Raw genomic sequence first — 14,005 nt, 5'->3', positions numbered from 1 at the left:
CAGGCGCTGTAACTTCAGCCGCTTCTTGAATATCGAGCTTCGTCCATGTGCCTGACTGCGGCTAGCCGTCAGTTGCTCACAATCCCCAAGGACTGGCCAAATCACCCCAAGCGCTGTCCCGTGTCGTGTCGTCATGTAGCTTGACTTGCTAGCCCATGTGGTGATGTGGAAATCGCAGCAGAGACGGTGCTTTGTCGTGCATACGGACGGCGAGTGGAATGCGGTGATTGACAGCCACCGAGGTACATCGGAAGAGTGAGTGTTGTTGTTCTCTTCTGGTTCGTTAATAGATGAGTCGACATTTCTGAGACATGGACGTGGCGCTGCATGCAGGCAAATGGACACTTATTACGGAGTACGGAGTACGGAGTACTTTTATTTGGAGTGAAACATGGCGATGACCCCGTTGTGTGTGTAAAAGTCGGTTTGCTCACGTGCTCGAGGGTCGGCCGCTCCTGCCGTTTACCTAGGCAGCCTTTGCGTGAATCCTGGATGCGCCGCTTATTTTTCTGCGACGCAGTTCACTTATCGGTCACTCTGCGTCAATTGACCTACATGATCTCACAATTCTACCGTTGGCGTCGCATCAGCGGGGAGAAATGAGCAGCGAGGGCTGAGTACCCCTAGCACCACTGGGCAGTGGGCAGAGACCGCTATGCCGTGCGGTACGCCACCATCCACAGCGAGTAGGGTCCGCGACGTCGAGACATGCACAACGCTTCGTCATACGATCCTGAACCATCACGACTCGGGGGCCTCGTCAAGGCAGGAACCGGCTGACAATGGAGCTCCCGGGGCTGGTGCCATCCAGCAAAGGAACCGCGTCTTGAGGTTTCTTGCGAGTCTCGATAGTCGAATCGACCAATTTGCCAAGTTCGAGGCCATGGGCGTGGAGAGGGTCTCTGAAACGGGTCGGACGGTGACGGACGTGGAACAACGACACACGGGCGATTGCTTTTGACCGCCGCCACGGCCATCTCGGCATCCTCGGGCCCTAGCCGGCCCGGCATTTTGCTGAGTGGGCATCGCCGAAGTGGCTTGCCAAGCCGCCGGGGAGATGATGAGCTGCCGGCCCGATGCCATCTTTGCGTCCTCGGTGGGCCACAACGAGCACCCGGTCGTCGTGGCGCCGGTGGAGATGACAGGGAGCAGTACTCCGTAGCACTCCCGAATTTGACAGCATTGCACGGAGTAACTTACATATACGTTATATGCCTACCTAGGTAGGTAGGTATTGCTTTGTACTCGGGCACGAATTCTGATGCCATACGGAGTACGGAGTAGTTACCTGATATGGCTGGCATAGGGCTTTTGGAGCCACAAGCCGACGGCTGCTTCTGAGCTGGAAGGCCGCCCGGAAACGATGATGAATTGGAGTTGGGGAACGAGCCATGAATCGGTTGCCATTTCCATCGGTTATCGTATCAGAGCAATCAATTGATGCGTCACGTATCGTTCATCTCTATTTGCTACAAGGAAGGGGAACGACGAAATTGCTCATGCCCACATGGCATCGGCAACCTGCATGGAGGCGCACCCTTCTCCCCCTCATCTGCTGCGCATTATACGTGGCCCAAGGGCCAAGACTGAGCTCAGCCATCCTCGCGTATTCCTCAGCTGTCCCAATTCGATCCATTTTGCAGTTGCATACTCGGTACTCGGTACGTGGAAACAACATGACTGCACAAGACTGGTCCCGCGCGTTCCACGGCGTCGTCATCCACACCACATCGCTCACGAGCCTGACGATTGTCGAAGACGCGCTCCTCACGGTCTCGCCAAGCGGCCGAATCGCCTCGCTCGAAGCCGGCGTCCGTCCGGATCAGGTCCCGTCGAAACTGGCCTTGCTCGAGGCCGCCGCATGCCCCGTCACATACCTGCAGCGCGGGCAGTTCCTCATGCCGGGCTTCGTCGACACGCACCACCACGCTCCGCAATGGCTGCACCGCGGCCAAGGCCAAGGCCTGCACATCCTCGAGTGGCTGGACCAAGTGGCCTTCCCCAACGAGGCGCGCTTCGAGGATGCGTCGCACGCCCAAAGGGTCTACGGCAAGGTGGTGGAGGGCATGCTGAGGCAGGGCGTGACGACGGCCAGCTACTACGGCTCCAAGCACGGCGCGGCCACCAAGACGCTGGCCGACATCTGCCTCGCGCGCGGCCAGCGAGCCCTCGTGGGCAAGTGCAACATGAGCCGCAACGCGCCCGACTACTACCGCGACGCGGACGAGCACGAGTCCCTCGCGGCGACGCTCGACTGCATCCACCACATCAGGCGCATCGACCCCGAGGGCGTGCTGGTGCGCCACGCCCTCACGCCTCGCTTCGCCATCTGCTGCGATGCCGGCCTCCTCTCGGGCCTGGGCGACCTGGCCAGGCGCTACCCCGACATGCCCATCCAGACGCACTTCAACGAGTCGGAGCAGGAGCGCCGCGCGACCCTCACGCTGTTCCCCGGCTTCTCCAACGAGGCCGACCTCTACCAGCACTTTGGCCTGCTCAACGACCGCTCCATCCTCGCCCACTGCACCATCATGACCGACTACGAGACGCGCCGCCTCGCCCGGCTCGGGTGCGGCGTTGCCCACTGTCCCACGGCCAACATGACCGTCGGGGGAGGCTTCATGGCCGCCCCCGTGCGGGACTTTCTGCGCAGCGGCATCAAGGTGGGCCTCGGCACCGACTCGGGCGGCGGCTACTCGTCGTCCATGCTCGACGCCATGCGGCACAGCCTTGTGGCCTCGTTTGCGCGGGACTCCCTGGATGCGCGGGACGGCACCGCCGCCGTGTCGCTCGACGAGGCTTTCCACATGGCCACGTTGGGCGGCGCGCAGGTCGTCGGGCGCGACGCCGACGTGGGCAACTTCCAGCCCGGCAAGGCCTTTGACGCGCTGGTCGTCGACGTGCGCGGCGACGCGGGCGGCGTCAACGCGCCGCTCGAGGACGACGACTCGCTGCGCACCATGCTGGAGAAGTTTGTCATGACGGGCGACGACCGGAACATACGGAGCGTCTTTGTCGGCGGAACAAGGGTGCATGGCGTGTAGGGGAGGAGGCAGGCTGTCTGGCCGGCCGCGTAGTTTTGCACCCTGCGTAGTCTCGAGCTTTGGACGACGGGTGCTGCTGGTCTTGTCGCGTGCGTGCCGCTACATTGTTCGCATCTATCCGGGTATCTCAACGTCTGAATCGGCCAGAAACAAGTACGCCTGCTAGTTACATGTGTCCAATGCCAAAATCTACCCATCGTCCTCCAGGCCATATTCCGCGTCCATGTCGGCATCGTCGTCGTATCCGCCCTCGAACTCGCCGCCGCCACGGCGCCCCTCCTCGTGCTCCTCGTAATCTTCATCTCCTTCCCGGGCTTCGTCGTCGCCGGCAACACTGCCCGCCGGGTCTTCTTCGTTGGCGTCGTCGCCGCCAAACGTGCTGCCCGCCAGGCTGGTCTTGCGACTCGTCGCCGCCGATCCCAGACCGGCCGCGTTGGGAATGTCAAAGATGCTGCGGATGGCATCGTAGTTGATCCGCTTCGACCAGGCCCTGTCTTTGGCAACATTGACGGCAGCTTCGGCCGCAGAGCTCGCGGGGCTGGTCTGGCCCTCGCCAATCCTGGCGCGCTTCCGGCGGCGACGCGTCTGCTTCGGCCGCTCCGCTTCCACCTTTTTCCGGAACAGCTTCTCCTGGCGCTGTCGCAGCCAGTCCTTGTTTTGGTTCACCCAGATGAGCTCCTTGATACGGGCCTCGTCCGGCGAGAGCAGACAGTTCTGCACCTCGGGGTCGTCGGCGAACTCGTCCTCGGTGACGTCCTCGGCCATGGACACGGCCCTGGACGGCCGCTGCTGCAGAGCCCAGTGGGAGTGGATCCTGGCGCGCTGTTCGGCGTTGGAATACGCAAGCGCGTGCTCATAGGTGAGCGGATCGTTGAACATTTCCTCGATTTGGCCCTCGAGCTCTCGCTCGTCCGCCTCCCAATCCTCGTCAATGGGGAGTCGCGGATCCGCAGGGCGTTTGCCCTTGCCGGCAGACTGCTGCTCGCCCTCGCCCTCGGCCTGGTCCGGCTCGTCGTCGTCCATGGCGTCGCCGAATTCGTTGGCCAGTCTCTCCAGGTTATCCGCCGCGTCGCCTCTGCCCGCGCCCTCGTTGTCGTCGTCGTCGTCGTCGTCGTCGTCGACGCGGATGCTCGGCACGTCTTTTGCAATCTGAGAGGGCATTGGGGGGATGATGAATCCGTCGGCGTCGCGGCGAAATTTGATAGCGGGCGCCTTGGACAAGTCGGCGCCTCCTTGGGCCGTTCTCGGTTGACGAAGGGCCGCGTCGACGCCGTCCTCGCCGCCGTCGCCGTCATCTTGATTCGCGCCCTGCCTTGTCTTGCGCGACTTGGCCTCCGCCGTCCTTCTGTACTCGTCTGACTTTCGGTAAAACGAGGGCGGGTCGTGCGAGCTCTCGAGAAAGTCCTGCTTCAGAAAGTCCTCGACCGACATCTGACTGGACTCGGTGACGTTGAACTCCTGGAGCCTGTTCTGGATAGTGTGGTTGGTCACCTTGACAATGTAGACGACCTCGCGGACCGTACGGCGGAAGTTGTGCATGCGGGCCGCCATCAGCAGACAGGCGCCGCAGATGCCGGACGGGCGTCGACCCATGACCATCCAGTCTCGGCTCATGCGCTTGACGAGCCTGACGGCGTCCTCGGCCACCTTGGCCGTGTCCTGGTGAAACTCCATCTTGGTTGCGAAGCGCCAAATCAGGTCCTCGGGGTACACTGGGATGAGGCCGTCGTTGCCGATGGGCACGACCTCGTTGAGCTTCTTGAAGATGCGCCCGAGCTTGAACACGTTGAGCTGCACCAGATCCGCGAGGTCAATCAGCATGACCTTGCAGGGGGGCTCGGCGCGGCACGCGGCGTACAGGCAGACGGCGGCGACGCTGGAGAGCGTGCGCCCCTGGATGAAGTTGGCGCCCGAGGCGAGCTTGAAGACCTGCGTGCCGGCCGTGACGAGGCTCTCGCTCACGTTGAGCTGCTGGGCGTAGCCTTGCATGAGGCCGCGGGCCTCGCGGATGCTCTTCTCGCGGTCCTCCGTGCCGCCGACGCGCCGGAAGGCCGGGCCCATGCTGCGGACGCCGGCTTGGTCGGCTCCGACGAAGGAGCCGTGGACGACGGCCGCGCCCGAAGAGGACTCGCCAAACTGGACTTCGGCCACGATGTTGCTGTCGTCGGCGACGCGGCCGCACGTCTGGCAGGTGCCGTCGACGACGTTGGGCTTCGGGCAGGCCTTGTTAGGGCACTGCTGGCGAGCGGGAACGGCGACGCTGGCCGCCGAGGAGGCCGAGAGGGACTGGCCCCGGCCCAGGGCCTGCTGCATCTGGCGGCGTTCCTCGCGCTCCCTCAAGGCCCGGACGGCGTTGGGGCGTGCAAAGGCCGACTTGGCCGGGCTCGCCGCGGCGCCGGGCTTTCGACTGGGCGTCAGAAACGAAGACATGTCGTCGATGTGATGGGGTGCAAGTCGTGCAAGGCAGATGCCGATCCAGGGATGAGAGAAGGGTGTGGTGACGCCTTGGATTTCCGGGCCAGAGAAGAGAAAAAAGGCCGAATAAAGAGTCTGTCTGGCACGAGCTAAAAAGCCAATCTATCCCGTATTACCGCACTGTCCCGGACGAGACGCAAAGGCTCTTGACGCCTCTCCAAGACGGCATAGACCCGGAGCGATGGCGGTCTATCATGGGATGAGCATGAGTGCGTGTGGTGTCGTGTGTATGCGTTGCGAGGCTGCACCGTGACGGTATGTTTGAGGAAAACCGCAGAAAGAAGGAAGCGGGGGAGTTGCCGTCCCCGCGACGACGGGTGGTCAAGTGGGGATGGGCACGGGCAAAAATTTGCGTCGCGTCGCTGACTCGTCGTCGACCTCGACCATTCGAACGCCGTCGCGGGCGGCGAATCTTTGGGGACAGCAGGGGGACCATGAATAGGACGGTCATGCGTAGCTTGATGGTTCTTCAAGGACCGAGAGAGGCAGACGACGACGACGACGACGACGGGGTTTCCTTGTCGGCCGTGTCCGCTCTGCGTCGTCGTCACCGACCAAACGTCACGTGTCTGCATCGGGCTGCGCGGGATGTAGGGTTAGGGTTGGGCTGTCACGGGCGTCTTGATCATCCTCGATGGAGAGTACGCAATGTCTACTGTTTGGCTCTCGGCAAGGTAGCGATACAATACGGAGTACCCGGTGCACGACTCTCCGCTCGACAAGCGTCAACGCAGATGTGCAGACGGGTCACTGCTGCACCGACTGGCAAACCATCCACGTGCCCCCCGAGCGTGTTTCATCCCGACGACGTTGGCCTCAAGACGACCCAGCCCGCCGCTTCGCCAGCGCGATCCGAGGCAACGCCGCTACTCCCAGTGGACGGCAAACTCGGTAAACGTGGCCTCGAGACGGTCCGTCGTGCCGCTAAAGGGCCTCGCAATCGCGGCAGCGACCTCGAGCTCCCACCCGTCGCCGGCGGCGGTGCCAAACGGCCACGCGATTTCCCTGAGGGGCGTCTTCTCGCCCTGACCATGACCACGATCACGATCACGGCCATGAGCGCCACGGACATGGTAGACCCACAAGGTCGGGCCCGACGCTGCGTCCCCGGTGCGCTCGACGGCCACGGTGACGGGGCGGGAGGCGTCGCGAATCTCCCGGCCGCAGGGGACATCCGAGACGCTCCAGTCGGAGTAGTTGTCTGTGCAGACGACGGAGAGGCGGGGCGCGCCGTCAAAGAGCTCGACGCCGGCCTTGATCCATTTCCTCTCGCTGCCGTCGCCGTCGGTGAACCTCAACAGGACGCCCGCCTGGTCGAACTGGTGCGTGTAGGCGGCGGCGAAGGTGACGGTGGCGGATTTGAAGCCGCGAGTCGGGCCCTTGGAGTGCACGCGGTAAGGGGCTGCGCCGATCAGAGACGCGATTCACCTCTCCCTTTGTCTTGTCCCGAGCTGGGTGCTGCGCGGGCGAGGGCGAGGGCGTAGGCGTACCTGTAAAGACGTCGTGCGCAGGACCTCCCGGCTTCTTCCACATGTCGGTGTTGGCGTCGGCCGCAAAGGTGAGGGGCGTCTCCATTCCGAGGCCGTGTAACTTACTCGGTATCTCGACGGTGTACGATGCGATGCGTCTTGCGAATGCGAGCGTATTCATTCACATTTGTCGTGTCGTCGGCAGAGGGCGAGCGTTGGGGTTTCTATTCCCCGCGCCCGGTACCGACACAGTCGGCCATTCTCGACTTGTACTCCGTACGACGACTGCGAATGATGGAACTGCCGGGTCCGTCTACTCCGCGGGTGGCTGTGCATCACACAAGTTGCAACAACACAAAACGGCTACTCCGCCGTCTCGGCGCGGCGCCGGCGGCCACCTAGACGCAACGAGCACGGCGTACGGACAGCATGGATAAAACGGCACGAACAACAAGGACGAGATTTTTGAATGTCAAGTAAACGACTAAACAGGCGATGAGAGGAACATGTGGAGGAAGCACGCGTCAGCAGACTCACGCCGCAGCCGCAGCCCCTGGCGAGACCGACGATGATGCCGCGCCAAAACTCGGAAACTCGCGACATTTTTTTTTATTTCTCCCTGCCCCCCCACCCAAGCGGCAGACTACTTCATCGCCAGCCCCTTCAGGCCTCCCCACGTCGCGGCCACGACATCGTAAAAGTAATACCACCTAGGCCGCCACTGTCCGGTCCCCCCCTTGGGAAACACGCTGGCCATGTTCCGGAGATAGGTCGACGTCAGCCTCCACAGCGGCCGGGGCGCCATGCTCTCCCTCTCGGACGCGTCCAGCTGCGGCGCGGCGCACGTCATCTTGTGCCTCTGCAGCTCGCGGAGCACGCGGACCATGACGGTGGCGGCGCAGTCTGCCGCCAGAGTCCACGAGTTCTCGGCGTACCCGAAGGAGAAGACGAGGTTGGGCACGTCCTGCAGCATGCACTGCTTCCAGGCAAACTTGTCGCAGGGGTTGACGGGCTCGCCGTCGACGGAGAGGGCGACGTCGCCGCCAAACTTGAGCCGGATGCCCGTGGCGACCACGATGGCGTCGGCGTGGAGGACCTGGCCCGACTTCAGGACGATGCCGTGCTCGGCGACGGTGTCGATGTGGCCCGTGACGACGCTCGCCTGCCGCGAGCGAAGGGCGGAAAAGAGATCCCCGTCCATGACGATGCAGAGGCGCTGGTCCCAGGGGCCGTACCGCGGCTGGAAGTCCCTGTCCCAGTCGGCGTCCTTGGGGAGCTGCATGGCCGTCAAGAAGCGCAGGACGCCCGCCGCCACGGTCGGCATGTTTCTGCACACAAACAGGAGGAGCTGCGACTGCAGCAGCCAGCGGTAGCGGTTCATCCGGCGGGACGCGCTCGCGGGCAGGACGGCGGCGAGCAGGCGGGCGATGGTGCCGTACTGGCTCAGCGGGAAGTACCAGGACGGGCTGCGCTGGAGCATGGTTACGTGCTTGGCTCGCCCGGCGACGGCGGGCACGATGGAGATGGCCGTGGCGCCGCTGCCGATGACGACCATCTCCTGGCCGGTGTAGTCGTAGTCTCGGGGCCAGTGCTGGGGCGCGATGAGCCTCCCCCTGAAGTTGTCGATGCCGGGGATGGCCGAGTGAAGCGGCTGCTGGTAGTCGTAGTATCCGGTGCCGAGGAAGACGAAGCGGCCCCTGAAGAGCTGCGGCTGCTCCTGCGGCCGCTGCCGAGCCGCCACCTCCCAGCATCCCGCGGCCGAGCTCCAGTTTGCAGAGACGACCTTGTGGCCGAGGCGGACGTGCCTGTCGATGCCGGCCTGGCGCGCAGACTCCATCATGTACCGCTTGATCTTCTCCCCCGACGCGAGCGACTCCCTGCCGGGCCAGGGATTCCACGCAAAGCTAAAGGTGAAGACGTCCGAGTCGGACCTGATGCCCGGGTAGCGCCAGATATCCCACGTGCCGCCCATGGAGTCGCGGCTCTCGAGGATCACGTACGAGGTCCCGGGCGGCGCGCCGTTCTGCACGCGATACGCGGCGTTGATGCCGGAAATGCCGGCGCCGATGATGATGACGTCAAAGTCCAAGCCGTTGGACGCGGCGTCCGTCTTGGGGTCCATGGCCTGCCTGTCGTCTCACGATGCCGGCGCGACGAGGACGAGAAAGAGTCGGCGGCGCACAACGAGGCAGTCGAGCCTTGTGTCACCTCCTTTTTGCTTTCTGACACAGTGCCTTGGGCTGCTCGGATCGGCACATGCAAGAAAACCACACACTCGGCCAGCCGAAAGTGTAACCACAGCTCAGACGCCACCAGAGTCGTCGGAATGCAGATGCAGATGCAGACGCAGACGCAGACGCGGTCAAGACAACACGGGACGGGCCAGTGACCAGCTGCATCGGGGGAGAGAATCAACGCCACTGCCCCTCACGCCTTTGCTGTCCCATGCCGTCTGTGAGATCATGTGAGCACAGAGCCGAGCGAAGGCGTATCCGTATCGAGGCGTGCTCTCGTGTCGACGCGTGGTGAAGCCACTCGACCAGCCGGGCTACCTTGTACCGGGCACATGACAAGACAAGGCAAGGCGCGAGGGGAGACGGCACACAAAATTCGGTGGCGTGCCCAGGCTTACCCCGCGAATATCTGGCCAGCCAGGATGACGAGGGGGTTGGAAGACGCATGGGGTCCTTCACCATGCCTACGGAGTAGAACGTCTTGAGAATTGCCGCATTTCAGTCACTACGAGGCCGTGGCTGGCAGAAGGTCGCCGCCACGTTCTAGTGACGGTCCTACACAACCCCCTTCCACCAGGTGAAGACGCATCCAGCGTCTCTCTCTTTCCGGACAAGAGTCGCGGCAGCGTGGCCGTCGATCCACTCGACGCACAAATCGACAAGGATTTGCCCAGGCTGCCTTGGACACCGACTTTGAAGCGGCATATGCCGAGATGCTATGCGCGGCGGCTCGCCTCCAGGTTCAAAGCCGTCGGCACGTCCAGAGGAGGAAACACGCGGCGATGCGACCCCGACCCTTGCTGCCTGACGTCGTGCTGATTTGTCCCGCTCGTCCGGCAGACATAAGCACTAGTCCGGTCCCAGTCACCGACACACGAGGAGCCCTGGAGACGTGTCGACGACCGGGGATCAAAGGAGGGAGAGAGAGTGTATAGTCCCGGCCGCCGACCTGGCAAACCAGCAGCTGTCCCCGAGGCCTCTCCTCCACAGACGGGGATCTTCGTCAGCGGCCGTCCCCGAACATGGCCGACTACGCCAAGCTCCCGGCTGGCGCAACTCTCGCCGTCACGCCCTTCAAAGCCCACGTCGACGAGGAAAAGCTGCGGCACTTCAGAAAGCTGCTCGAGCTCTCGCCGATAGCGCCGGCCGTCTTCGAAAACACCCACGCCGGAGACAGGTACGGCCTCAGGAGGGAGTGGCTGGAAACCGCCAAGGCCGTCTGGCTCGACGACTTTGACTGGCGCGAGCACGAAGACGGCATCAACTCGTACCCCAACTTCAAGACGGCGGTCGGCGACGCGGCCGGCAACACCATCGACGTCCACTTCCTCGCCCTCTTCTCCCGCAGGCCGGATGCCGTCCCCGTGGCCCTGCTGCACGGCTGGCCCGGCTCCGCGTGCGACTTCCTCGACATGCTGGACCTCGTGAGGCGGCGCTTCCCGCCAGAGGACCTGCCGTACCACGTCGTCGTGCCGTCGCTGCCGGGGTACGCCTACTCCTCCGGCCCGCCCGCGCACGTGGACTACGGGGTCGACATGGCGGCCGGCGCCATGCACAACCTCATGGTCGGCCTGGGCTTTGCCTCGGGCTACCTCGTCCACGGCGGCGACCTGGGCAGCTTCGTGGCCAGGATCATGGCGCTGCAGTACCCCGAGTGCAGGGGGATGCACGTCAGCATGATGGGCGTGCCGCCGCTGGACGAGAACCCCCCCCGGACCGACGACGAGAAGCAGGCGCTGCGGAAAGCCCTCGAGTTTCTCGACACGGCGCACGGGTTCGCGCTGCAGCAGGGGCAGCGGCCGGCAACCGTCGGACTGGCACTGAGCGCAAGTCCCTTGGCCCTGCTTGGCTGGTGAGTGAGCATCGGCGGCGGCCCCCTTTTTCCCACCTCCTCCTCCTTGTCAAGCAACCGGTTGCTCACCCGTCGGGCCCGGCCAGGATCGCAGAAAAGTTCCTCGCATGGGCCGACGGCGGCTTGGCGCTCGACAAGATCCTCGAGAGCGTGACGCTGTACTGGATGACGGACACCTTTCCCCGGACCATGTATCACAACCGCGGAGTGCGTCCTCCCCTCCAATCGCCCTCCACCGCGCGCTGACTGCTACTTGGGCAGCTGGCCAGTGCTCCTGACGAGCCAAAGATTGCAAGAAGGGGGGGGTGGGGGCACGCGTCCGACCGGCACTGACGACGTTGGCGGCCAGGTCTCGAAGCTCACGGCCCTGCAGCTTCCGTACGTCGCCAAGCCGTGCGGCTACTCCCTGTTTGCTCGTGAGATCTTCCCCGTCCCCGAGACCTGGGCGCGTCTGAGCTGCAACCTCGTGTCCTTTAGCGAGCACCCGCGCGGCGGCCACTTTGCGGTAGGTCGGCACGTGTCCTGTCCTCTCCCGAGGCCGTCGCGAGTCGATGCTGACGCCGTGTGCTCAGGCCATGGAGCAGCCCGGGGCACTGCTCGCCGATGTGGAAGAGTACATCCGGAAGGCGTGGCCGCGCCCAGACTAGACCGTAGGCGAGGAGGAGAGCCCTTCTTCCCATGTTTATTCACCGCCATGGGGGCTGTCTGTTGAGATGTACGGAGTGGACTGGACACGTAGCGCGCGGCTCGGCATGGCATTCGAGCACTACTTGGCTGGGACTGTGGTCCACGAACTGCGACTCTGAGGGCTACGCATGGAATCCGAGACTAGTGTCTTGTAGGTACAGACGCGTCGACTGTTGACCAGATACACGTAGAATCTAGGACTGCTCTGTTGCGGCGTGTGTGATTATGGTGTTGTGATTCTCAACTATCGACAATACAATCTAGACTACTTTGTTCCGGTGCGCATATCACGCTCGACTAGCCAAAAGACACAAGACTGCTTTGCACGCATCCACTTCCCATGAAAATCCAGACTCGTCCCCTGTTCTCGTGTCCATCAGAGATGCTCCGACTCACCAGCTTCACAGGAATCCGAGACGTCCTCGGGCCCTCCTGCGCACTCGCGTCCGTCGCTTTGCCGCGCAGCCCCCGTCAGCCAGCAACGCCGCGCCGGTGGTGAACCCCCCCCTGCGAGGAACAAGAGGCCATCCGCAATCTCGCCCGGCTGCCCCGAGCGCCCCATGGGCACCGAGGTGCGGACAGCGTCCTCCAGCACGTCGCGCACGCCTTGCCGATGCCGGACGCTGCTCCGGTGACGAGTGCGAATCCAGGCACGTCCATTTGGACATGTGGCACGCGCTTGCCCGTCGTGGCAGACGAATGGTTGTTCCGTATACCACCAGCTTCAGCAAGTTTCGGGCGTTTCGTGTTACGGCTTGGAGTCTCAGATGGGCTTCCCCTGATTTATATGGCCGGCGATGGCATGCCGCGGCCGAGTCTAGCAAGCCACTTGTTTGCAATTTTATCTTATAATATATAAATTAATATAAAAGTAAATGCCTAGCTACTATATTTTTATTATTTAAGTAAGACTTATCTTCCTTAATCTTTATATCTCTTTTTTTCCTTCTATAAACTTAAACTACTTTTATTATCTTATTAAATTATTTCTAAACTAGTTTATACTACTTAAAAAAAAAATCTTATAAATATAAGTTATTACTATAATACTAGTAATACTTAAACTTAGAGAAGCAACTTACTAATAAGCTTATCTTTAAGTTAAAATTTAATACTATAAGTCTTCTTTAGTAGAAATAATAAAAGTAATAATTAGAACTAACTTAGAAATAATTCTAAGATAGCTAGCTGATTTTATTCCCTAGGGAACTATTCTACTATTTTAAAGTAAATAGCATACTATATAATTAAGTATAATACTAACTAGATATATATATAAATTAATTCTTATTTATTTCTTATAAATATAGTAATATATAACTAAGTTATTACTTTAAAACTATTATATTTAATTTTATAAAATTAACTTAGAGAAGTACTACTTTAAAGATAATAAGAAGTAATTAAATAATAACTTAGCTTATAAGTTGCTATAGAAAATAGTTTAAAACTAGTTATATAATAATTAATATTTATTTTATATAGAATAATATTTAAACTATATTAATAGCTAAGTACTATTATAAATACTATATAAGTCTATATAGTAAGATATAATATCTTTTAAGGTAATTTCTATTTCTACTTTTATACTACTAACTACTACTACTATTACTACTATTAATACTATAGTTTAAACTATATATAATAAAGCTACTACTATTAATACTAAAGTAGTAGCTACTATATACTACTAACTAAGAATAGTATATATACTACTTAAACTACTTATAAAGTAATTAGAAAAGAAATTAAAACTAATTTTAATAAAATACTTTTAAGCTGCCTACTTAGTTACTTTTACTCTTACTTTTGCTTTTACTTCTACTCTTGCTCTTACTATTATTATTATTATTATTATTACTATTACTACTACTACTACTATTATTATTATTATTATTATTATTATTACTATTGCCTCTACTTTTATCTTTAAGCTTCTCTCTCTCTCTCTCTCTTTCTAAGAATAAAAAGAATAAGAATAAAAATAAAAATAAAAATAAAGTTAAGAATAAAAATAAAGATATAGAAATAGTATAAACTACTTACTAAATAATTATAAACTAGTTAAGAACTAATTCTAGCTAATAGAATTTACTTAGTATATTACTAAATAATATACTCTTTACTATATAGCTACTATACTATAAAAATAGCTTTTTTATAATTACTAAGATATACTATATAGTAAGTTTCTAAAGGCTAAATATAGCTTATAATATTTATATATTTATTTTATATAGT

General features: G+C 58.9%; 5 protein-coding genes across 5 annotated transcripts; 2 read left to right on the top strand and 3 right to left on the bottom strand.

Annotated features, from left to right (window-relative positions):
- Positions 1-1,676: 1,676 nt before the first annotated feature.
- Positions 1,677-3,044, top strand: MAM_05934 (Guanine deaminase; the record flags this gene model as incomplete). Its single annotated transcript, XM_040824732.1, has 1 exon — positions 1,677-3,044. The coding sequence occupies one exon, from the start codon at positions 1,677-1,679 to the stop codon at positions 3,042-3,044; it is 1,368 nt and encodes a 455-aa protein (XP_040677152.1).
- A 189-nt stretch (positions 3,045-3,233) lies between these two features.
- Positions 3,234-5,474, bottom strand: MAM_05933 (Transcription factor TFIIB; the record flags this gene model as incomplete). The annotated part of the gene is made up of 1 exon (XM_040824731.1): positions 3,234-5,474. One exon carries the CDS (start codon positions 5,472-5,474, stop codon positions 3,234-3,236), a length of 2,241 nt encoding a protein of 746 aa, XP_040677151.1.
- A 911-nt stretch (positions 5,475-6,385) lies between these two features.
- Positions 6,386-7,094, bottom strand: MAM_05932 (uncharacterized protein; the record flags this gene model as incomplete). The annotated part of the gene is made up of 2 exons (XM_040824730.1): positions 6,386-6,921; positions 7,010-7,094. The coding sequence occupies 2 exons, from the start codon at positions 7,092-7,094 to the stop codon at positions 6,386-6,388; spliced, it is 621 nt and encodes a 206-aa protein (XP_040677150.1).
- Positions 7,095-7,631: 537 nt separating this feature from the next.
- MAM_05931 (Flavin monooxygenase-like protein) lies at positions 7,632-9,110 on the bottom strand (the record flags this gene model as incomplete). Its single annotated transcript, XM_040824729.1, has 1 exon — positions 7,632-9,110. The coding sequence occupies one exon, from the start codon at positions 9,108-9,110 to the stop codon at positions 7,632-7,634; it is 1,479 nt and encodes a 492-aa protein (XP_040677149.1).
- Positions 9,111-10,244: 1,134 nt separating this feature from the next.
- Positions 10,245-11,721, top strand: MAM_05930 (epoxide hydrolase 1; the record flags this gene model as incomplete). Its single annotated transcript, XM_040824728.1, has 3 exons — positions 10,245-11,074; positions 11,336-11,579; positions 11,647-11,721. 3 exons carry the CDS (start codon positions 10,245-10,247, stop codon positions 11,719-11,721), a joined length of 1,149 nt encoding a protein of 382 aa, XP_040677148.1.
- Between the last annotated feature and the right edge of the window lie 2,284 nt (positions 11,722-14,005).

This window comes from Metarhizium album, assembly GCF_000804445.1.
Source record: "Metarhizium album ARSEF 1941 chromosome Unknown scaffold_17, whole genome shotgun sequence".
NCBI classification, from domain to species: domain Eukaryota; kingdom Fungi; phylum Ascomycota; class Sordariomycetes; order Hypocreales; family Clavicipitaceae; genus Metarhizium; species Metarhizium album.
Note: the sequence above shows the minus strand (reverse complement) of the source record. Positions and strands in the feature narration are given on the sequence as shown.